This window comes from Daphnia pulex, chromosome 5 (assembly GCF_021134715.1).
Source record: "Daphnia pulex isolate KAP4 chromosome 5, ASM2113471v1".
Taxonomy (NCBI): domain Eukaryota; kingdom Metazoa; phylum Arthropoda; class Branchiopoda; order Diplostraca; family Daphniidae; genus Daphnia; species Daphnia pulex.
Window position 1 is genome coordinate 9,046,629 of NC_060021.1, and position 20,617 is coordinate 9,067,245.

Sequence of the window (20,617 nt, forward strand, 5' to 3'; positions counted from 1 at the left end):
TCGGTGATTGCCTTTTATCCAGTCACGGTGTGTGTGTCACGCAGTCCACACTCTGAGAAGGGAACGAGACTTATCAGCTGCTTGCAAAACAAAACCCCACTTTTAACTCTAGTGGGTGGTAGGGGATCCTGCTGCTGCATGACTAAATGCCGACTTGATAATAATACCTTCGTCATATCGACTAGTGTATCTTACGTCCGTGGAAAGGGTCTCGATCTATTTCCAGTCCTGCAGCAGGAGCAGATAGTTCCCTCTTGTAATGCCTCACGAAATAATCCTCGACTATAGTATAGGGGGGGGGGACGCGATGCACATCATCCACAATGCGCGTGAGAAGGAGAAAGAGAAATTGTTTTATGTCGCTATCACGTCGCGGTCGGTAATGAGCTATACCCTCCTAACTATAAAAGAAAAGCGACTTGTTTTGTTATTTTCACGAATTGTAAAATTCCCTCGACGGCCTCTGCTGCTGTTCCGAGACCTTGATCGTTCCTTGACGTGAACAATCGGCCGAAAAGTCGTTCGATATTATGATTGTTTGGCCATCGCCAGGAGGACACACGTCACATATTTTTTCCATTCTTGTTGTTTGTATTTGTTTGAGTCACTTAAGAACGTCAGAAGTTGTTGTTGGATAATACAAAATAACACACGAACGCAGAGTCGACTCTGACGGGACGTGAGAGACAAATTACACATCATCATAAAGTTTGAGACTGTTTTCTTGGGAGGGGCGTCGGGTGGAGACATCAAAGGAGAAGAAGAAGAATCACGGATTTAACTTTTATGTGGTTTGATTTCTCGTCCATTTGGGGGTTCGCCAAAAAGGAAGGGGAAAAAATCACAACGAACGCAGGGCTTCTTGCAGTTTCACGCGGGCAGACAGGACTCTTTCTTCTTGCTTGCGAATGTCGCTCTCGGATATCACAAGACCCTGCCCAGTCGAAAGAAGAAAACGATTGCTCTGAGACTGTGTCTTGCAAAACAACTTATTAACAACCAAACACGAGAAATAGGATACCTGAACAAGAGGCTGCTCAGGGTTGAGAAACACTCCGGCGTTCTTTTCCAAGGCCGATTTGGATCCGGTCTGTCCAGTTATCGACACTCCTTGGATGACCGTGTGCAAAGACGAAACTAGTGACTGTGTAAACAACATACGAGATATTAAATGCTCGATGCACTGGATCTCACGTTCACAATGCCAAAACAAAAATTACTTGAAGTGCTGTGTCAGAGGTGACATAAGGACCAACTGGTTTGATGGAGGGGGGAAGACGGCTGTTCTCTTCAGTTTCAAAATTCAGAAATTTGAGGTTCTCCAATCGTTTCTCCCAGAAAAGCTGGAGAAAAAGAAGAAGTGTTATTCTGTCGACTGTTTAGAAGGCATGAAGTACACTACCTGTCTGGGTTTCTCTTGCCGGCCATGCTTCAGCTCATGGCGAACTTTGCACTCCTGTGATTTCACAATCGTGACTGGTTGTTTGAATATTGATGCTGTTTGTCGGATTGGTGGGATGACAGAGAGGTCATTGCGGAATCCTCTTGCCAGGTCAGGTTGAGCTTTTTTGCGATTCTTCCTCAAGAGTATTGCATTAATTTTGCCAGTCTTGTAGTCAAATGTTGTCAGATCGACAGTATCGCCCAAATATCGGACTAACTGGGGTTTGCTTCGGAATTTTTTGCCGTTCGGACTGTGTGAAGAAATAAACATGTTAAACAAATGAAAATTGGTCTACAAAGTTGTCGATTCGTACCTGTAGTAAAAAATGTCTTTCGTTCCAGCAGAAAGCCCGGCTTTCCTTATCACTTCTTCTCGAGTCCAGCCTTTAGGTAAGGCATTGCACTCGAACCTCTTCCTGTCCACTTTGGCCATTTTAGACATATTGAAAAAAATCTAAACATGCATTCGAAATGGAGCGAAAGTTTGTAGATGAACAGATGATGAACCCAATTTTACGACTTGAAGCGACGCGCATGAATTTGACAGCCGATTAAAGAAAAGGGTAAATTTTTCTATCGCTAGGTGGCAGCAGCGTCCAAGACTAGCAGAAGCAGCGTAAACAATTATGGCAGGAAAAACTGTTGTTATAGGTAATTGCAATTCAAATGATTTTAAAATACTTTTTCTTCTATCTCTGTCATTAATAAGACTGTGGAAAACGCTATTTTATTCAGTCGTAATCACTATGGTTAGCTTAAACAAAAAGTTTTAATTCTTGCTGGCATATTCGTTACGTAAGAGGCCAAAACGAAAACTAGACGATACTCAAACCCGTCTATTTTTATTCATATTACAGGAGGTGGAAGCGGTTTCATTGGTACAGCTTTATCAAGCCTTTTACGACATTGCGGATATGATGTCGTAATTGTATCCAGGGTTCCAGGGGCATTTAGCACAACATGGAGTGATCTCGAGCGCCATGGCTTACCCAAGAACACCACAGCAGTCATAAGTCTTGCTGGTCAGAACATCTTGGATTTTAAACGGAAATGGAATCCTGGCTTTCAGCAAACTGTCCGTGCCAGCAGGATAAACACCAGTCACAGCTTGGCGATGGCTATTCAGAGAGCTGAGATAAAGCCTAGCGTTTATGTCTCAACTTCTGGCGTTGGTAATGGTCAACACAATTCTCACTAAAACATAAATATGACATTTTTATGAAATTTACCTATAGGATATTATCCACCTCATCCAAGTAAAGAGTACACAGAGTATTCTGCTGGGGGCAAAGGTGATTATTTTGCCGAGCTGTGTACCGACTGGGAATCGGCAGCAAAACTGCCAGCCGAAGTCGGTGTTCGCCAAGTTACCATCCGCTCAGGTGCAGAATCGCAAAGAAATCATCATTTTGAATTTTCAATAAATATGTTTCTAACTAAATTCCTACAGGAGTGGTTCTTGGCAGACGAGGAGGGATGATTGCGCAACTATACTTTCCGTTTTTCTTCGGTGTGGGAGGACCTGTCGGTTCTGGCCAACAGTATTTGCCGTGGATTCACCTCCACGACATCGCCAGACTCTTTCTCCACGCCATAGAAAATGAGCAAGTCGAGGGTGTCCTCAACGGAGTTTCTCCCAACCTCATTACGTCGAAAGAGTTCGCCAGAGCCTTTGGTGCGAGCCTTTGGCGGCCAGCAGTCATTCCTCTACCCGAGTTTGTCTGCAACATTCTTCTAGGTCCCGAACGTGCCCGAATGCTGACTGAAGGTCAAAAAGTTATACCCAAAAGAACGTTAGATTCAGGCTTCGTGTATAAATTTCCCGACATTCGTTCAGCTTGTCAAGAATTTTGCCCCTTGGTCTACACAGATGATATGGATCCTGCAAATATTTCACGTTGACATCCAACCTGCACACATGTGATCAATTAGTCTTGAGTTTGTAAAGCGCAAATGAGTTATATACCATCCGAAAAAATCCCGTTTCAGCGAGTTATTTATCTCTTCTCAATTGCTGCATAATAATGTCAGCGAATTTGTACGCGCATAAAATTTAGTGCTTGGAAAAATGTTCCAAGAACCGCCATTTTAAAAGGGTTTTTGAGTGATGGCAACTCTGAGTGGCTGGAAAACGTTCAAAAGTTATGCTAATATGGCAACGAGCAAATCGCTGAAGCAAATCGTCAACTGGCGGGAAATATTCCAGTTATTTTCCCTCTCGTCTGTGTTGTTCATGGCACATGGCGAATCGAATAACTTTCCTCCGATATCGCTCTTGTCCTGATTACGTTATCGCTTCCACGAACACGAGAGATGTTTATTTATTCTTTGAAACACCTGCTGCGGGTGTCTTCGCATCCACTTAATCTTTCGACTGACTGAGAAACATTATTCGTTGATGTTGCCGTTTCTTTACAGAAGAAAACATGACAGTTCAACTTCAATCAATGTGAGATTTCACCAAGTGGAAACAGCACATGGCTATATCTTGTCTCAACTGGAAAAGAAGAGATTGCTGAGTTCTGCAGGTTTCTGATTTCCCCAGCTGCTGATGACCGCTTTCATCCAGACTTGTGGTGGAGAAAGGTAGGACATTTTTGATTATTCCTTTCTTGGTTTCGTCAGCAGGTCTCTTTGAACTGCCTTGTTTCTGTTCGTGCAAGTCCAACTCTGTTCTTGACTGCAGGATAACTTGACTTGACAAATCATGTGAGTGTCATCACGCTTTGACAATTGCAATATCTGGTACTAACCCAAAATCTTGATGAACTGAGGCCACTATCCTTTTGTTTTTACTTTAACAGGATGTGTAATATCCACATTTATGAGGGAACTGATGTCTTTTGTCATTATAGATGAAAGTTAGTTTTACATACAATCAAATTTACTTTTATCGAGAAAGTGAGGGAGACAGAGAGAGAAGGTGATGGCTACATCTGCTGGCCTTGTGATGGCAATCACCAGTAGTGTGTTATATAAAGTCAGAGGAAAGAATATCATTAAAATTTTTCTTAAAAAACAAAAGAAAGAGAATAAAGATATATGTACAATACCATCGAGACACTGAGAAGTCTGGAATAGACTGACATTATCATAGAGAATGTTCCTTGAAAACAAATGTTTTTTGGACATTGGATATAAGAGTACAAGTAGAATATGATGGTGCATCTTTTACAATTCATTTGGAATTTGTATCATATCCACATTTTTGTTTCTTTCCCTTCTTTTTGGGACATTCATTTCCCCCCCAAGAAAAAAGCATAAAACTTTTCTAGTGCGTGTGGAAGAGTTTGCAGTCTTTGCTCGCGACTTTAATCACCAGCGACGAGGTAATTAATGACATCATCATCATCAACATTTGCTCTTTATTTTTTCTTCTTTTTAAAAAAATTCCGCTCTCCTCGGCTTGGAAAACAAAAGTGTGTGCCTGGCAGAGCCGTCGTTGCGAAACAATTTTGTTTAGTAGTTGGTTGTTGGTTTTTTTCGCTTGTTTACGGCGGTTGGATCTCGCAGGAGCATCCGTTGCGGATGCGAATGTAGTCGAGCCGCCACTCCTCTCCTGCCGGATGATCAGAGACGACGGCGTAGGTGAAGGAGAACTGCTGGACGCAGCGCGAGAGTGGACGTAAAAGTTTCTCGACGAATCGGCACGGCTGGTTGAGCACGTCCGGTCGGCACGAATGCTCGTAGATTCTCTGGTCGAGGTCCCCGTGCCGGTAGAGTTCAACCACGTGACCCTCCATGTTGGTCCCGCCGCTCGGCTGGACCATTTCCACGACGGTTGGGCAGCATTCCAAGCCCGTCGAGTGACTCTTTTCGGCGGCGAATCGGGCCGACGTCGTCGTGGCGGCCGGCAGTCGCGGCAGGTGCATCAGCGAGAGTTTGCGATCCTGTTCGGCCAAACTGAGCAGCGAGGCCAACTTCCGCTTGTGTTTCTTGCCCCACTCTTGCTGCTGTTTGCTTTTACCGCCGCTGCCCGTTTTCTTCCTTTTCGATCCGCCGATGCTCCTTTCCGGCTGGGAAGGCGTCATTCCTTCCTCTCCGTCCATCATCGTCGGAAATCTAAAGAAGAAAGAAATTCAAATTTTTTAGTTGCAATTGAACTCGTTAGATGGCGCAGCAAAGGAATTCCCCCTCACCACCACTTCGATAAGAAGAAGAAGAAAAGTCACGGGATACAACAATAAATAACAAAAGGTGAATAGTTGTAGCCATGTGAGCCGACCGTTTTGGAAGCGACAATTTTTTCCTTTTTTTCTTTTTGAATGAGGGAGAATAAGCGCGCCAGGAAATGGCGGCGACACTTGTGTGTGTGTCCGTCCGTCTGTAACGTCGGCGAGAGGTCCTGTCTGTCAATTATGCCGCCCGTGTTAGTGACGTCTGTATAGTTGCCATCGCTGTCCTCTCTGACTGTCCAACACAACCTCCACCCCATTTAGAAGGAAAAAGAGAAGAAGAGAAAAAAACGGTCCCCTTCTTTCTACCTTTCTCATTCTTTAAAGGCGCTACCAGCCGGTCAATTATCACCTGGACTCGCATCTCAGCCGAGGACACGGCCAAACATCTCCACAAGAGATGCGCTCGACGGGCAATGGCAAAGGTTTTTTCTTCTTTTTCTAGATGGACACACATTCTTTTCTTTCCCACTTTTTTCTCGAGAGGAGAAGAAAACAATGAAGGAACATTTTCTTTCTTTCTTTCTTTTAAAAAACACAAAAATTCAATCCTAAGCCCAAGATGGACACTCTGAGATATACCCAACAACCGACTGTGTGTGTGAACCGACTACATAACTCTCTCCGTGCGCCACATAATTTCTAAAAAATCCTAGACTATACTACCCCGAACTTTTTTTGGGAGCCGTTTTGCACACACAAGATACTACTACTACTACTACTCACGTCGTAATGTTGTTCCAGCTGCGATCCAGTTGCCTGGCCAGATCGACGGCAGCGGTTGCCTTGTGAGACTTTGGCTGTTGCGGATGGTGGTGACGTTTCCCCTCTTTGTGACTAGAAGAAGATCGAGCAACGGCCGCAGTGACGAGCATGATTGCCTAAGAGAAGAGAACCAAATCGATTAACAACGCAAATTCGTTTCACTCGCTCTTAAAAGCATTTTGTATTTTTTTTTTTGAAAAAGTCAAAAGTTTGGAGACTTTGTGTTGTCGATGATGGATGGCCCTCGATGGTGCCAGCACACACATCTTTCCAGTTTAGGGATATACAGACGTCTACAACAAAGTGTCTATTCCTGGACACACAAACACGCCTGTTCTCTATCCCAAAACGAATTGAGCGTCCGTCATTTTTTTATTTTTCGGTGGTGGTGGGGGGGGGGGGAAAACGGGGCAACCTGTGGGGAAGGTGCAGGCGATTGTCAAGTCATGGGTGATGATGTGCTCAAGTGCGGCTATAGAAAAAAAAGAAAGAAGAGGCCCATCATCGCGGCCATAAGCTACCGGAGTCTATAGCACCTCATGCGGTGTGAACGACACACATAAAAACGGTGGACAACAACTCGGCTGCTTCTCTGTTCATTTCTCTCCTATTGGACCGAACGACCCCCACAGGGCATTCTGACGTCTTTGATAGAAATTTGGCCAAGATTCTCGATTCAATTATAAAAAGCAGACGACAACAGAGATGCTGGGATATTCGCCTGCCGTGTTTTTTCGAATGATTTGAGGATTGAGTTCTATATTTAGAAATTCTTTTTCTTTCTTTCTTTAGCTGTTTGAACAAAGTCTTTTGATTGTCGGTGGGGGGGATTTTGGCGCAGGTGTGGGTTTTTTTTTTATTTCTCTCTCTGTCGTATTGTTTGTCCTTTTATTTATACACGCACCGTCGTCGTGGCGCAGAGAGAAATGTGTTCGCCGGTGAATAATTTCGCACACGCGCGACACGACCGCGCTCACGAAAAGAGAAAAACGGTTACTCCCGCGTGCGCTGCTGCCCCGAAAGAGAAATAAAAAAAAAGAAGGAAAAGAAAAAGAAAAAAAAAAGTTGTTGAAATAAGTGGCAAGGATGACCAGTTGGAATGCAGGTAGACATCATGCTATTTCTATTAGTTTCTTCTTCGACTACTACTACTTCGGGAAGCTGCTGGGGGGAAATTCTGTCACTTGAGTCAACAAAAGTGTACGACAAGTTGTTGCTGCTGCTGCAGTCTGCTGGAATTGTTTGTGTGTGTGCGCGCCCGCGTCCTTCACGCAACCCAAAGAGAAGCAACAAAAACCGTTTGTTTTGATGGCACGAAAAAAAAGAAACAAGAAAATGAAAATATTTTTTTAAAAAACTTTGCAGCTCGGGGAAACTCTCTCTCTCTCTCTCTTGATTTTGTATTTTGTATTTATTTTTTCATATTTATTATTTGCCCGCCAGTGTAGAAGAATAAGAAGGAGAAGAAGAAGACAAACACAATTCATAACAGGAGATAGCGTAATTATTTACAAGGTGTCGTGACCATTTGTTGGCAGTCAACTGGGCTCGATCACATTTCACTCCTTTTCGTTTTTTGGGGCTGTTGGGTTCCTGCGACTATTTTATGCCTGGCTTTTTGCTCTCTCTCTCTCTCCCACACTGAAGAAGAAAGAGCCTCAATGTTTTAATAAAAAGAATTGAAAAAAAAAAAAGAATCGAAGGGGTCGTCTGGACCTATACGACACCATTTCCAGTGTGGAGAAGAAGAATTTTCCTTCTCTGCAGCCAAAGGTCATTGATAAAAATTCCTACTAGGGAATATAAACAAAACAGATTGATTCCATCGCCCTAACCTCTCTTTCTCTCTCTCTCTCTCTCTCCTCCCAAACACAACATTTTTGTGTCTTGTTTCTTCTTCTTCTCCTTTTTGTTTCAATTTCACTACAAGGGCCGGTGAATAATAGCCGCAGTCGCATTGGAAAAAGCCACACGCAGCATCACGACATGCTTATGTGTGTGTGTGTGTCCCCTCTCTCTCCCTACCAGCGTCTTGTACACGCCAACAGTCGACGACATTTTCTCTTCCCGCAGCGCCGATTCGACGCCGATTTCGACATTTTCAAACGAAAATTTTGTTTTGGGTTTTTTTTTTACGAAAGAGAGAGAGAAGAAAAACTTACCGCAATCAAGCAGACGATGGCCAGCCTCATGGTCCGTCGTCCCAGAACGAATGAGGGCCAGCAGGTATAGACAAGTTAAGAACTCAATGTCGTGAATAGAATTTCAATTCCGGAAGCGGCACTTTTTTGTTTTTAATTCAATTTGTTTTTCACTCGATTTCGATTGGCACTGATTCACGCACGCGATGAAATGTTTGTCCGTCCCTTGCATAAGCTTTTTCTAAGTTGCGTCAGTTTTTTAAATTATTGTGCAAAGGAGGTGAGAAAGGTCGCCCAGCAATTCCGGGGGCGTTGGAAGCGCGTTGGCCGTCGTCTCCGCTGTATAATCCAAAGTGTCCGGCCGTTTTTCTCTTCTCCGTTTGCCCTCCTCCCCCCAAAGAATTTTTCTTTTCAAATTCAAAATAAAATTTAAAAAATAATTCTCCTTCCTTCTTCTTCTTCTTCTTCTTAACCGTTACCACCGCGTTTGTAACCTGTCGAATATGATAATAAAAAAACAAACAATTAGAATCAAATAAGAACCGTTATACAAGTAAATAACGCGATAAATAGGCGCATACACAAATCGTGTCTTGTTTGGCGGATGGATATCCTTAATCCTCCCCTTCTCCCCCCTTTTTCTTTGATTCGGCTCCGGGTGTGTGTGCGTGTCAAGAACGGGCAACTCACTGACAATGTGCACAACACAACGGATTGCTCCTATTTTATATATCCGGCCGAGCGGGCAGCATTCCTCCTCCTCCTCCTCTTTTTTTCCTTTTCCAACTTATGGCGCGGGGGATTTGAATTGGGTCGAGTGAACCTTGCCGGAGTATCTCCGATTCGCGACTAGAAAATCACATCCCCCCTCTTACATATTGAAAAGATCTTTTGATGCAATCGACACCATATGTTGTCGCTGTTTTGATAATAACACCTTGACGTGTGTGACCTAAAACGCACCTGGATCGGTGGGGATTTCTTTCTTTTGATGTCGCTTATTTTCTTTCACACTCTGCCAAGGTAAGAAAAATAAGGTATTCGTGTGTACATGTCAGCGTAGATTAGAGTCATGGGAGATTTTGATTGAACGCCGTGTCCTTTTTGCGCGACTGGGAAATGAGCTAAGCGCGCGTTTATAATATTAAAGATCCGGGTTTGTTTTTCGTTTTTTCCCCCATCTTGAATTTCAGAGCGCGGTTGGGGGAAAAAAAGAAAAAGGGAAGAAGACAACAATCAACTCGTCGTCGTGAGGTGACGTCACATTTGACGCGGCAGGTTTAAAAACGGCCCCCGGATGACGCCAACATTTTCTGCCAAATGAAAAGGAAGAAGAAGAAGAAGAGACGATCTTTTTCTGGACTGTCAAGGAATTTCCACGCCCTCCTCCTCACGCGTGAGTGAGTGAGTGAATGGGCGCCGTCAGATCCGGTCCCGATTTATTTGCTGGTGGGGTCGAAAAAGAACGAAATTCTTTGATCCATTCATCAGATCTGTTTTCTCTCTCTTTCCTCTTGCGGGGTCGACGGTGACGACGACGACGGGCCGACGGATCTATTTTGATTTTGCCCCTTTTTGCGCGCTGCACCGGCGTGTCTTGGGCCATGGCTCATCCGCCAGGATTAGCACAGGCCGGACCATTGACGACGTGAATAGATTCTCTCTCCCAACAGAAGGAGGTGGGGTGAGGAGGGGGGAATTCCGTTCAACTTTTTTTAACTGGGAAGTAATAAAACAGAAGAAGCCCAACACCATCCATCCATCCATCCATCCCCCCTCCTCTCTCTTTGAACTTGTTCCTTGTTGTCGCATTTTTCTCGCTGGAGAAAAGAAACGAGCGGATGATGAGCTAAGAAAGGAGATGCCGACAGTTGACGGTGGATACTATACGTGGAAAAATCGACTTGTTACTCCAGCGGGGGAGAAAAAGAAGGGGGGGGGGTGTCTGTTGCTCCATATAACAAACGTGAGTCATGACCAAAACAGTGAGACTACCCTCCATCCATCGCTGGATGTGTCATTCAAACATTGGCTACTCTTTTACAACAACAAATGGCATGTTTATTTTCCCTGGGAAAATCCAATTTTCAAAGTTTTGTTTTGTTTTGATTTTTTCACGCTCCCTCCGATTACCACATCTATGATTGCGGGAACTTTGTGTGTGTGTGACGTCGATTGCAAACGCTACAAATCTGTTTGTATTGTCTTGTCTGGCCGGAGATGGATGGCACCTTCCACCACAAGTCGTAGGGTAGGGGGGGTTTTGTTTATTTGATTCAAATTGAAAATCATCCCAGCCCGGAGAACTTAAAAAGTGTGAAAAGTTTATTTGTCTTTTTTTTTTCTCTGGGTGTCGGGGCGCGTGCTGTTCGCCCCCTCCGTATATTTCGAAAAAAAGGATGGGGGAAGAAGAAGAAGAAGAAAAAACGGGCGCGCGGGCTATTTGAAAAAAAGGAGAAACAATGTTTAGACGAGTTTAGGGTCGTAATAACAGTTTGCTCCTCCAAATATTGGCCGGTGACTTTTTAAAAAACTCTTCTCTCTTACACAATATTCTGAGAGATACACAGAGGCCGGCAGGGGGGCACGTCCCTACTATGGGGTAGTGGTGGGGCGCGTCGGGCGTGTAAATAGATATAAAAATAAAAATGGTGGATGTATCATGTGCACGGCTCCTAGGTGCCGTGTGCTGGCTAGGACGAGCGCCGCATGACACACGAGCGGGTGACTTGTTATTTGGTCTGCGCCCGCTCTCTATCGCTTGTTTTTGTTTTGTTTTTTTCGGGAATTTTCCTTCTTCTTTTTGGAAGAAGAAGAAGAAGAGGAGGAGGATGACCTGTGTCTTTACCCCGAAATAGAACAGACACGAGGGTCAGCGCAATTATGACACACGACCAACAACTTTGCGCCTTTTCATATTCATTTGTTTGTTTGTTATTCGGATCGAATTTTTGTTTTTGGCTAAGTCAGTTTTATAGATAGGCAAATTGAATTGTTTACTTGTTTTGAGCATTTTGATGCGGCGAGCGTCTCCCAGTCAAATCAATCATGACTCGATGGCGAATTGCTAATCAGCGCCGCGGGAATCCACTCGATTTTGTCTGGGGGGAACTCGACGAAGAATTGGGAGGAATGCGGAATTTCTCTCTCACTCTCTCTCTGGTGATGTGTCTCAAGTGTGTGTTGTCGTCAATTGTTGTCCGACCACTGACACACGCACTAACCACGCGGACACGCGAGACACTCACAGCCTGCGATGCCAACAATCACGAATCGATGATGGGAGACTTGCGTCATCTCCGTCTGCTGTGAGGCGGATTGTTCATTATCGATACGCTCGTCGCAGTCTCTTCTTCTTCTTCTTCTTCTTCTCCTCCTCTCTCAACACTCACGGCACTGGCGCGGGGTTGTTGGAAACGATCGAATCAAATCGAAAAAATAACGGGACGAATGCAAGCGCAGGTCTGAACGCTCGAACGGTCTCGACTGCAACTGAGCGACGGGTGGCAACACCACCACCACCTACCACCATCTCTATATGTGTGTCGTACTACTACCTACATGAGCCGATGAGAGAGAGAAGCTCACCTTCTTTTTTTCTCTCTCGTCGGGGAAAAGACAATTTTGACGCCGAGCTGCTGCTGCTGCTGCTGGCAGAGGAGAAGAAAAGTGGGTGGTGCCATGGCCATGCAGTGCTGCCCTCTCGAGGTGCCCAAAAAGCCTGTGCGTCTCTTGTGTGTTTGTGTGGCCGTTTGGAGACACGCAGACATTTTCTATTTTTCTATTTTTCTTTTTCTTTTGTTTTGTCTTTTTTGGCTGTGAGCGACTGGGGCTGTGAAGAGAAAGGCAATATGAAGATCGTGCCCATAAAAATGCCCCCTGATGGTGTAATCTCTTAATCGCGCAACTATTTCATTCGGCCGGGCTCTCCCACCACCGGGTAGGAAGAAGAACAAGGACCTTCTTCTTCTACCGAACAGAAAATTTACGATGGCATCGCATTCACAGTCCCGCACAAACAGAAAAACCAAAAAACAACACACACATACACACACGAAAATAAATAACCGGAAAAAAAAAACATTGCACCTTCTCTTTGGTTTTGGGTTGTTTTTCGATGATGATGTCACTGATCGGAATTTACCGATTATCAATTCAATTTCTTTTCATTCGACCCTCTCTCGATTGCGATTTGAAAATGAATTTTTTTAAGCACATTAAATTGATTGGGGGGAAATTAAATGTTCTCATTTGCGTCACTTGAGCCCGTATTTTGATTTTATTTTATTTATGACGTTGCGATGAAATCGAGAGAAGAAATAAAACCAAAAAAGTTGAGATTTTGGAATGCCGAAAATGTCACAGAGTTCCCCTAGTCCCTGGTTGCGCTTATCTCTCGCAACTATTTTCATTTTCGTCATAAAACGATAACTTGCGTAGTACTATTATAGAGCCGTGATTATGTCGACGGAAATTTCATAACGAGTTATCAAAAAAAGCCAATGAAATGTTTCAAACTGTTGGCTGTTGGCTGACACAAATAGTTTTCCCCGAATGATACATTTCAAGGAAATACATTTTTTTTGCCGCTCCTTTTAGTCGTTTTTATCGTATTGCTCGACTAGATGGAGGAGATTTCAATAGTAGCTGGCCCATACTTTTGAAGGGACCGATGGCTTTTTAATAAGCCGGCCCCGGAAAAAAGAAATGTGAACGAGGAATGTCGTCTACAGAGAATTCTAAGGAGGAAAATTGTAGTAGGTACTATAAAACTAATCGGTTAAAGACTTTCAAAGTTCAGCAGTAGCCATTTTCGCTAAATATCTTTTTTGGACCCGATTCGCCTTTTTCCTGGGAGGGCGGCATCCATCCATCCCCCGGAAGAGAAAAATGCCAAATTTCAGGAGGATGTGTTTTTCAACAGCGGCCGGCCCAGGGGCAGGGCGATATGGGTAGCGATGAAATATTGGATTTTTCAGGAGGGACTCAACCAGAAAAAAAGAGAAACAGCACCTAGTTGGGTGTGTAGATGGGGCAGCTCAATGGAAGTGTAAAACCATAAAAATAGAAAATGACCAAAAGGGAAGAAGAAAAAAATAAAACCCATTCGCTCGTTTCCTTCATCAGCTATGGCGCCCAGCAAATAAATTTAAAAAAAAATCTCCCAAATGTCTAAATATAAAGAGATGTGCATTTTCTACTACTGGGCAATATTTTCCAGCCAACTCAAACAGCACCGCCACAAAAGGGGCAAAAGAAACACACCAACCAAATTGTGACGTGCATTATAAAAACGTCACAGGAGAAATGCCATTTGCCAAGAGTCGCTTTTTTTCCCCAAATCATTTTTCGACGAAAACAACAACAACTCAACAGTCGAGGAGTATAAGATTTGAAATTTTTTCGCCCCGTATCCACATAAGTATTTACGTTAATCTCTTTGACCAGATCTTTTTCTCCCACTTTTTCGGGGGGGTAATAATAATAGACATGTTTTCGTTTGACCCTCCGTGAGTAGATTCCCGACAACAGCAACCGGGACACTTTGGAAAAAATTTTTTATTTATTTCCATTCCGGTAGAAATGAAAAATGATTTTACAAGCGTGTGTGTGATGGAAGACCCCGAAAAAGCCGAAACACACCAAAAAACAAAAGACGGGGGAAACAATAGTACAAGAAAAACATAGAAAAAAATAAGAGATGGATGGCGGATAAGATGGAAGAATAGGAGGATATCGATGCAATATAAATTCTATACTCTCTCTCCTCCCTTTTATATTTATATATATATTTTTTTGTTTCTCTCTTAAGGGAGATGTCCGCCTCTCTCTTTCTTATGATTTCTCACCTGCTATCACAACACACAGGTGGTCCGGACACCCGCCAGCTAATAATTATTTACCAAACGAGGAAAAACAAAAAAAAAACATAAATGACGAAAATTTCACATTTTTCTTTTTCTTTTTATGATTTTGATATTCCAACGGTGGGGGAGAGAGAGAGAGAGAAATTCTTGTCTTTTCTTGTATAGGTTGATTGTTGGGGTTTTATATACATCTGCTATAATAATATTGGGGATTGTTTTTTGGGGCACAGAGATGAAGGAAAAGAATTCAACCGTCAACTTTTTTGTCGCTCTATTGAAATGTTTTGTGATCCGGTGGGTGTCCAGACCACACACAAACAACTTTTTTGTTTTGTTTTTTGGTTTTTTGTTTTATTTCTCATTCTGGCGGATGACCCTAACTGGTATGATACGATTTTATTGGATATGATTTTTGTTTTCCTCGTTCGTGCAGGAAATGGAATATTTGATGCAGTCACATGAAAATGGAAATGATTCATTTTCGAAAAAAAGTCGTAATTTATTCGTGAAATAAAATTTGAATAACGAAATCAAAAGAGGCCACCACCAGCCGATTTATCTGCAATTTCCCTCCACACCGCCGCCCCGTTTTACCGTGAGCGCCGAATAAATTAACTCGCCAATTACATTAGACACTCTCCTTGGATCACTTTCCAAATTTCGTTTTCATTTTTTTTTAACGGAGGAAAACAAAATTGGACCAAGGCGAATTGTGAAGCATTTAATTTTAATTCCCTTATTTAAATTGCACTATTTTCCAACCGTTGACGAGTGAAAAATGGGAAAAAACGGGTCAAAACTCTTCTCTCAAGTGCCATCACGTTTGATCATTAAAGCGGCGGCAATTCCACATAGGTGAGACACGCTGCAGGTGGACCGTGGACAGGTGAACATGTCCAGTGGCCTTTTTTTTTTTTTCTTTTTGTTGAATTTCCCTACCGGACAGAGAGGTGATGGGGTTTTTATTTTAACAACTCGCCGGTTATTATCATATTGTCACCAACACCGGAAATGATCCGTAGGAAAATAAATGAAGAGCGGAGCTCGACTGAAAATAACTCGGGCGTTCTTTTTATTTCCCTCATTTTCCCACTGGAATTGTATTATTATGATCCGGCGATTGGCTCGTTGCCTGCCTGCCGCCACTTGAATTTCTGCCCGCAATTCGCAAATGCCAAAATAAAATTAAATAAAAAAGGGATAGGCGGAATTTCAATGGAACGACATTTCTTTCTCGCTGGCGTTTTATGATTATTTTGTAATTATTTTTCTGTCTCTCTCTCTATTTTCCTTCTTTTACCTGAAACATTTTTTTTTCTTTTTTCGAAAAGGGGGGAATAGATGGATGGATGGTGGAGGGGTTTATTATCATTTTAAATAGTTGGAAAATGCCCTGGTTTATCTGGCCGTTGGATCTTTGCTGTGACGGACGGGCACTGCTCGCGCCGGACCTTGACCACCACCGAAAAGTCGTCTATTATACTACTACTACTTTTTCTTCTTCTTGTTCTCTTCGGTCTATACCAACAGCGGCAGGAGAAATAACCCATCAAAAATAAAAGTTGAACTTTGGGAGAGAACAAAAAAATGTCTACTCTTCTTCTTATTTCGACGCTCTTTTGTCATTCGGATGTGCTGTCCCCCTCATTCATCCGTCCCCTTTTTTGAACCTCTTTATCTTTTCTACATAACAAAAGAACACGGTTGTTAGTGAGTTACACAGGTGAGACAATACTCTTTTTTCAGTCTCCCAAGGGTTTGTCTCTCATGTCGTTGCGCGGCCGTGTTTACGCCACAAACATTATTATTTTGTCCGACTTGAACAAACAAGGGGGCCAAGCTTCCGGGGGGGACCATCGAAAATTATCCCTCATTTTCATCAATTTTAATTTTCAAAGAAGAATAAAAAAATAGGAATACTTTGAAAAAAAATAAAAATAAAAAGAGGAGACAATCAGAGCTATTTAACTGGCGACTAGCAACAGTCACCTTTATTTATTTTATTTTTCCCGTGTCTTTTTCCACCTTCTTTTTTGTGAGCGCGCCTCTCTCCTCCATCGTCCAGCAGCAGCCAACAACGACCGGACATTCTTCCACGATCCGTATCGGTTGACAAGCTGCCGAGATGCAAAGAAGATTTTTCCTTTTATTTACTAGTTTCGTTTCTTTTGTTCTTTTCTTTCCCTTTTTTCTTTATTTCTTTCCTATTCCATTTCTTTTCGCTTTTTTCTCTGGAAAAAAGCAGAGAAAGAATTCAAATCGAAACGATGAGTAAATCATCCAATTGACATCTTTTGTTTCCCCCGATTCCCGAAAGATCGCCAATTCTTTTTTGGTTTTGTTTTTCACTAACGGAAATGATTGATTTCTCTTAATTGGCATGGGACAGTTCCAAAAAATGTTTCTCTCGTCGCTTGAAAAACCTTTGCGACAGGGAATTTTGGAAATGGGCAAATTGGGTTGTTTGTTTTGCACTCGAAATACCTACGGGATTAGCAGCTCTCGCACTAATGAGGTTCCCAGACTCCCGCAGCGACCGAAAAATTCCCCTTTTTGATTATTTTGCATTTGAGTGGGGGGAAAATGTGGGCAGCAGAGCCATCTAGGGTCCGTCTTTTGTTTCAACTGAAATAAGGAGCTCCACTCGACAGGTGACAGCACAATGCAACAACAAAAGCTCAAACTTGTTGCTACACACAACCGTGTCGTTGTCTACTTTCGTTTACATTAAGCAAAAAGAACCAGACGGGCGAGTGTGTTGAAAGGCCAGCACGAGTAAGGATGTCGTTGATTTGACGACGGATTTGAATCGCAGAGTCATCAACCCCCTTCAATTTCAACGGTTCAACCCATTTGGACATATTGGGAAAGTGGGCGTATCCCAAGAGGTTTTCGACGACAACAACAACAAAAAGAATCAACAACTCCTCAGACTGTGTGTGTGTACCCAATGATGACCGGATTATATTTTCAAAAGAGAGAAAAAACTTCTTCTTCTCTCGTTGGGTAGTTGTTGGGAAGAAAACCAACTCCCCCCCTTCATTCCCCCCTCCGCCCCTTAGCGAGAAACATTTTTCTTCTTATTCGTTTGAGGGTTCCGGCCCAGTGGTCAAGTGAGAGGAGCTCCTCTGTCTCGTCGTTTCTCGGATGTTTCGATGCCCCAGTCGACCACGAGTGCCCAACTAGTTCTAGTCGGCCTTTCCATCACGTTCCACGAATAACGTGGATCCACCATCCGCACAGATGTTATTTGTGTTGTTGTTGTTATTTCGATCGTTCGAGTGCCGTCATTCCTGAAATTTGTTTCTCGATCACGACGCCCCCAGCTGTTTGTCCCAAGTGTTAACAATTCAATAACGTTTGGTTCAACCCCACTCGACTGATAGATAATCTCCCGACCGTCCGGCTGAAAAGGAGCTGCCGAAAAGTGTCAATAATCACCTGGAGATTATTCCGTGTGTGCGTGTCTGGTTCAATCCGAGTGAGTGAGAGTCCTATTGATCTATCGCAGGAGCGGATAGTATAGTCTGATTTGTTACAAGTGTGATGGATGAGGATGAAGCCAGCCAAGCGGCCTATTGTTTGCTGGCCATGTCAAGAGGCACCACCGCCAGTTCCAGTTCCAGCGATCGACTCGGATGCAAAGGTGATTCAGCCTTGAGCGCAGCTTTAGGCCATCAGACAGTGATGGAGGAGCTAGCAACCAGCAGCAACAGCCCTTATTCCACCGTGGCGGCTATTGCTATTCCAGCTGCTGCCGATACTACTGCTGCTGCTGCTCAAACAAGTTCAAACAGGAATGCTGGTGTTGTTGTTGCTGCCGCTGCCGCCGCCATACAACCAGAGTCGCCGTTCATGATCGCCCGCATTCTGACGGATCTCACCCGCGTGCGTCAGGATCTTTTCAGCGTTGAGCCCTTACAACAACCTCAAATGCCTCCGTCCGCTTCCTGCAAGCCATCCGGCCAGCGAAATCAGAGTAGGTTTTTTTTATTCAACAAGCCCAAACAACAACATTTCTGGCATTCCATCTACCACCACCACCACCGTCTCCATTATTATGATTTTGCCAGCCCCGATGATATTGAAACCGCCCTTTTTTTCTTATGTTTTCTTATTTTTCCACCCTGGCTTTTCTTACAGATGCAGTACAGGGAGGCAGCGGCAGTAGTAAATTGCACCATTGTTCGTATCCGGCATGTGAACGGACCTACGGGAAGAGTTCCCATCTCAAAGCTCACATGAGAACTCACACCGGTAATACTTTGTTTTCTTTTTTTCTTTTCGAAAACCAAAAGAATGGTAATACGTAATGATTCTTATTATTTTTTTGTTGCTACTAAAGGTGAACGCCCATTCGGATGCACCTGGCCGAGTTGCGATAAGAGATTCGCCCGGTCGGACGAGTTGGCCCGTCACATCAGAACACATACGGGTGAAAAGCGATTCACTTGCTCCGTGTGCCAAAAGAAATTTACACGATCAGATCACCTCAGGTAATTTTGTGAATTAATTTATAAACATAAAATTTTCAGGTCGTTTCATCAATTTTTAATTTTGTATAAACAGCAAACATGTGCGGAGACATTCAAAGATGGACGAAGGATCGCCGAAGAGCCGGCGCATCAAACCAGCGGATAACAAGATGATCATCAGCGTAAGCCCAACGGCGTCGCTCGATTCCAGCGATGGATGCAGCACAAATCAATCGTTCGTTTCTTACAGTTCCGAGAAGGATGCGACTAGGTAGAAATGACGTGTGCCAAAGCATCAAATACTTTTAAATCATAATTCGATCAAATTTCGATTCTAAATGTATTCAGGATTTTTAATTGTTATTTCGCCTCATTTCGGTACAAGGTTTTTCAAAACATTAACTAACTAAGATTTCGTGTTTACCTCGACTGTTTTTCCCATTTGTTTCTCTCGTTTTCTTATATAATTGGTCGTATTTTTTAAAATGGTGAAATTGTAATATTAGTTTAAGCAGTTGGAGTCTAACGAAAGCAAACTGCGTTGCTTCTGGTGAGAATACATCCGATTTTTCTTAAAAGTTTCCTTTTGAAAAAGAAAAATAACGCCCTATGTTATCGAACGTTTTTCTTCGGTTTCACTAATTATTTCTTCGAAAAACGATAAAGAAATGAACAAACTATGGACGCCTTTTTATCGGCAAAGGTCGTCGGGTACTTTTCTTTGTTATTCGTTGTAACCAGTTTACTCAACAGTGACCATTCAGATCGCCGGTAATTAAAATAAAGAATACCACCCTTTTTTGTAATAACTTTTTTTCTTACTTTCATACAGGCCTGATAAAGAATGACACATGATCTGGGAACTGTTTTATTGAAATCTTTGACGGGAGAGACCCACACCAGATGTTCCTTGTCGGACGACTACATGTCACAACGTCAATAACTTTGAATACTGTACGTGTGAAACCATTTTTCAGTCACTCGTAGGTTTTCCCAATAGCGACGGAGCAACGTCCAATAAGACGGCGTTGTCCTCTCACTGAGTGAATTGGGAATCGATGGGTCCTTGTTTTTTTTTTGTTTTTTTGTCACACCCTTTTTATTGATATGCAAATCGATCGGACGTTGTAGAGAAGACGACGGCCGATGTCAACGCCACATACGGTATTTAAATGTGATAAGATTAATTTTTGAATCGTTACATAATAATTATTTAGATTTGTAATTGAGTAAAAGGTGAAAGGTTGTTTGGATTGGTGCCTTACCCGGGTTCACGCTCGTCATTTATTGCGCTGTACACTGGAACGTAATGAGACTGTTGCCGATCTTCAGGCGGGGTTAATCGTACGAACTGACCGACACAACTACGAAGCGTGAAATCAGCTAGCAGAGTCACCAGGGTGTTATGACCTACGATCTTTATGATTAACGTCCTTTATAGCATAGTAGACCGGGAGATGAATGGAGACGTAGATTCAATGGACCTTATATGGTGATTGAGCAACATACAATTGAACCTTTTGGGTGATGTGCAGTGGGCGATACCCGTTTAGCGATGAGTGCGCATCTCGATGGAAATTTAATCGATCCCGTAGACCCGTACATTGTCAATCAATGAACTATCCGGTTTAATAGTTGAGGAGCTACGCTTTACTCCTAGTGTATTTCCGTAAATATTGCCATTGGTTTCAAGTCTTTATCAAAGCGTTAAATAAAATACAATCGTCTATTCACGTTTGGTTTTTGATTTT

General features: G+C 43.1%; 4 protein-coding genes across 7 annotated transcripts; 2 read left to right on the plus strand and 2 right to left on the minus strand.

Moving 5' to 3' along the window:
• Positions 1-577: 577 nt before the first annotated feature.
• On the minus strand, positions 578-1,991 carry LOC124194317 (methyl-CpG-binding domain protein 3-like). Its single transcript, XM_046588456.1, has 5 exons — positions 1,758-1,991; positions 1,403-1,694; positions 1,221-1,343; positions 1,022-1,144; positions 578-934 (listed from the first exon to the last, which is right to left on the minus strand). The coding sequence occupies exons 1-5, from the start codon at positions 1,883-1,885 to the stop codon at positions 842-844; spliced, it is 759 nt and encodes a 252-aa protein (XP_046444412.1). The 5' UTR covers positions 1,886-1,991; the 3' UTR covers positions 578-841.
• LOC124194313 (epimerase family protein SDR39U1-like) lies at positions 1,985-19,444 on the plus strand. Of its 3 annotated transcripts, XM_046588452.1 has the most exons (9): positions 1,985-2,094; positions 2,301-2,615; positions 2,679-2,825; positions 2,894-4,029; positions 17,778-17,872; positions 17,934-18,370; positions 18,535-18,648; positions 18,737-18,887; positions 18,961-19,444. In XM_046588452.1, exons 1-4 carry the CDS (start codon positions 2,070-2,072, stop codon positions 3,343-3,345), a joined length of 939 nt encoding a protein of 312 aa, XP_046444408.1. In that variant the 5' UTR covers positions 1,985-2,069; the 3' UTR covers positions 3,346-4,029; positions 17,778-17,872; positions 17,934-18,370; positions 18,535-18,648; positions 18,737-18,887; positions 18,961-19,444. The 3 variants fall into 3 exon arrangements, with proteins under 3 accessions (XP_046444408.1, XP_046444407.1, XP_046444406.1); XM_046588451.1 differs by having other exon boundaries at positions 17,778-18,370; XM_046588450.1 differs by lacking the exon at positions 17,778-17,872 and having other exon boundaries at positions 17,903-18,370.
• On the minus strand, positions 4,233-12,091 carry LOC124194316. Of its 2 annotated transcripts, none has more exons than XM_046588454.1 (4): positions 11,525-12,091; positions 8,546-9,018; positions 6,345-6,499; positions 4,233-5,505 (listed from the first exon to the last, which is right to left on the minus strand). In XM_046588454.1, exons 2-4 carry the CDS (start codon positions 8,573-8,575, stop codon positions 4,935-4,937), a joined length of 756 nt encoding a protein of 251 aa, XP_046444410.1. In that variant the 5' UTR covers positions 8,576-9,018; positions 11,525-12,091; the 3' UTR covers positions 4,233-4,934. The 2 variants fall into 2 exon arrangements, with proteins under 2 accessions (XP_046444410.1, XP_046444411.1); XM_046588455.1 differs by lacking the exon at positions 11,525-12,091 and adding an exon at positions 9,106-9,684.
• On the plus strand, positions 17,938-19,141 carry LOC124194834 (Krueppel-like factor 16). Its single transcript, XM_046589219.1, has 4 exons — positions 17,938-18,370; positions 18,535-18,648; positions 18,737-18,887; positions 18,961-19,141. The coding sequence occupies exons 1-4, from the start codon at positions 17,938-17,940 to the stop codon at positions 19,139-19,141; spliced, it is 879 nt and encodes a 292-aa protein (XP_046445175.1).
• Positions 19,445-20,617: the final 1,173 nt, after the last annotated feature.

Bases quoted from the DNA above. Each gene is read 5' to 3' on its own strand.
- LOC124194317 (XM_046588456.1), bottom strand. From the start codon at position 1,885: ATGTCTAAAATGGCCAAAGTGGACAGGAAGAGGTTCGAGTGCAATGCC. The intron at 1,344-1,402 runs GTAGTGTACTTC...CTTTTTCTCCAG, and splicing joins GGCAAGAGAAACCCAGACAG to CTTTTCTGGGAGAAACGATT. The intron at 1,145-1,220 runs GTAATTTTTGTT...TTGTTTACACAG, and splicing joins CCTCTGACACAGCACTTCAA to TCACTAGTTTCGTCTTTGCA.
- LOC124194313 (XM_046588451.1), top strand. From the start codon at position 2,070: ATGGCAGGAAAAACTGTTGTTATAG. The intron at 2,095-2,300 runs GTAATTGCAATT...TTCATATTACAG, and splicing joins AGGAAAAACTGTTGTTATAG to GAGGTGGAAGCGGTTTCATT. The intron at 2,616-2,678 runs GTAATGGTCAAC...ATTTACCTATAG, and splicing joins TGTCTCAACTTCTGGCGTTG to GATATTATCCACCTCATCCA.
- LOC124194316 (XM_046588454.1), bottom strand. From the start codon at position 8,575: ATGAGGCTGGCCATCGTCTGCTTGATTGCG. The intron at 6,500-8,545 runs GTAAGTTTTTCT...CTCTTCTCTTAG, and splicing joins CCATCGTCTGCTTGATTGCG to GCAATCATGCTCGTCACTGC. The intron at 5,506-6,344 runs GTGAGTAGTAGT...TTTCTTCTTTAG, and splicing joins AGCTGGAACAACATTACGAC to ATTTCCGACGATGATGGACG.
- LOC124194834 (XM_046589219.1), top strand. From the start codon at position 17,938: ATGGATGAGGATGAAGCCAGCCAAGCGGCCTATTGTTTGCTGGCCATG. The intron at 18,371-18,534 runs GTAGGTTTTTTT...CTTTTCTTACAG, and splicing joins ATCCGGCCAGCGAAATCAGA to ATGCAGTACAGGGAGGCAGC. The intron at 18,649-18,736 runs GTAATACTTTGT...TTGCTACTAAAG, and splicing joins TCACATGAGAACTCACACCG to GTGAACGCCCATTCGGATGC.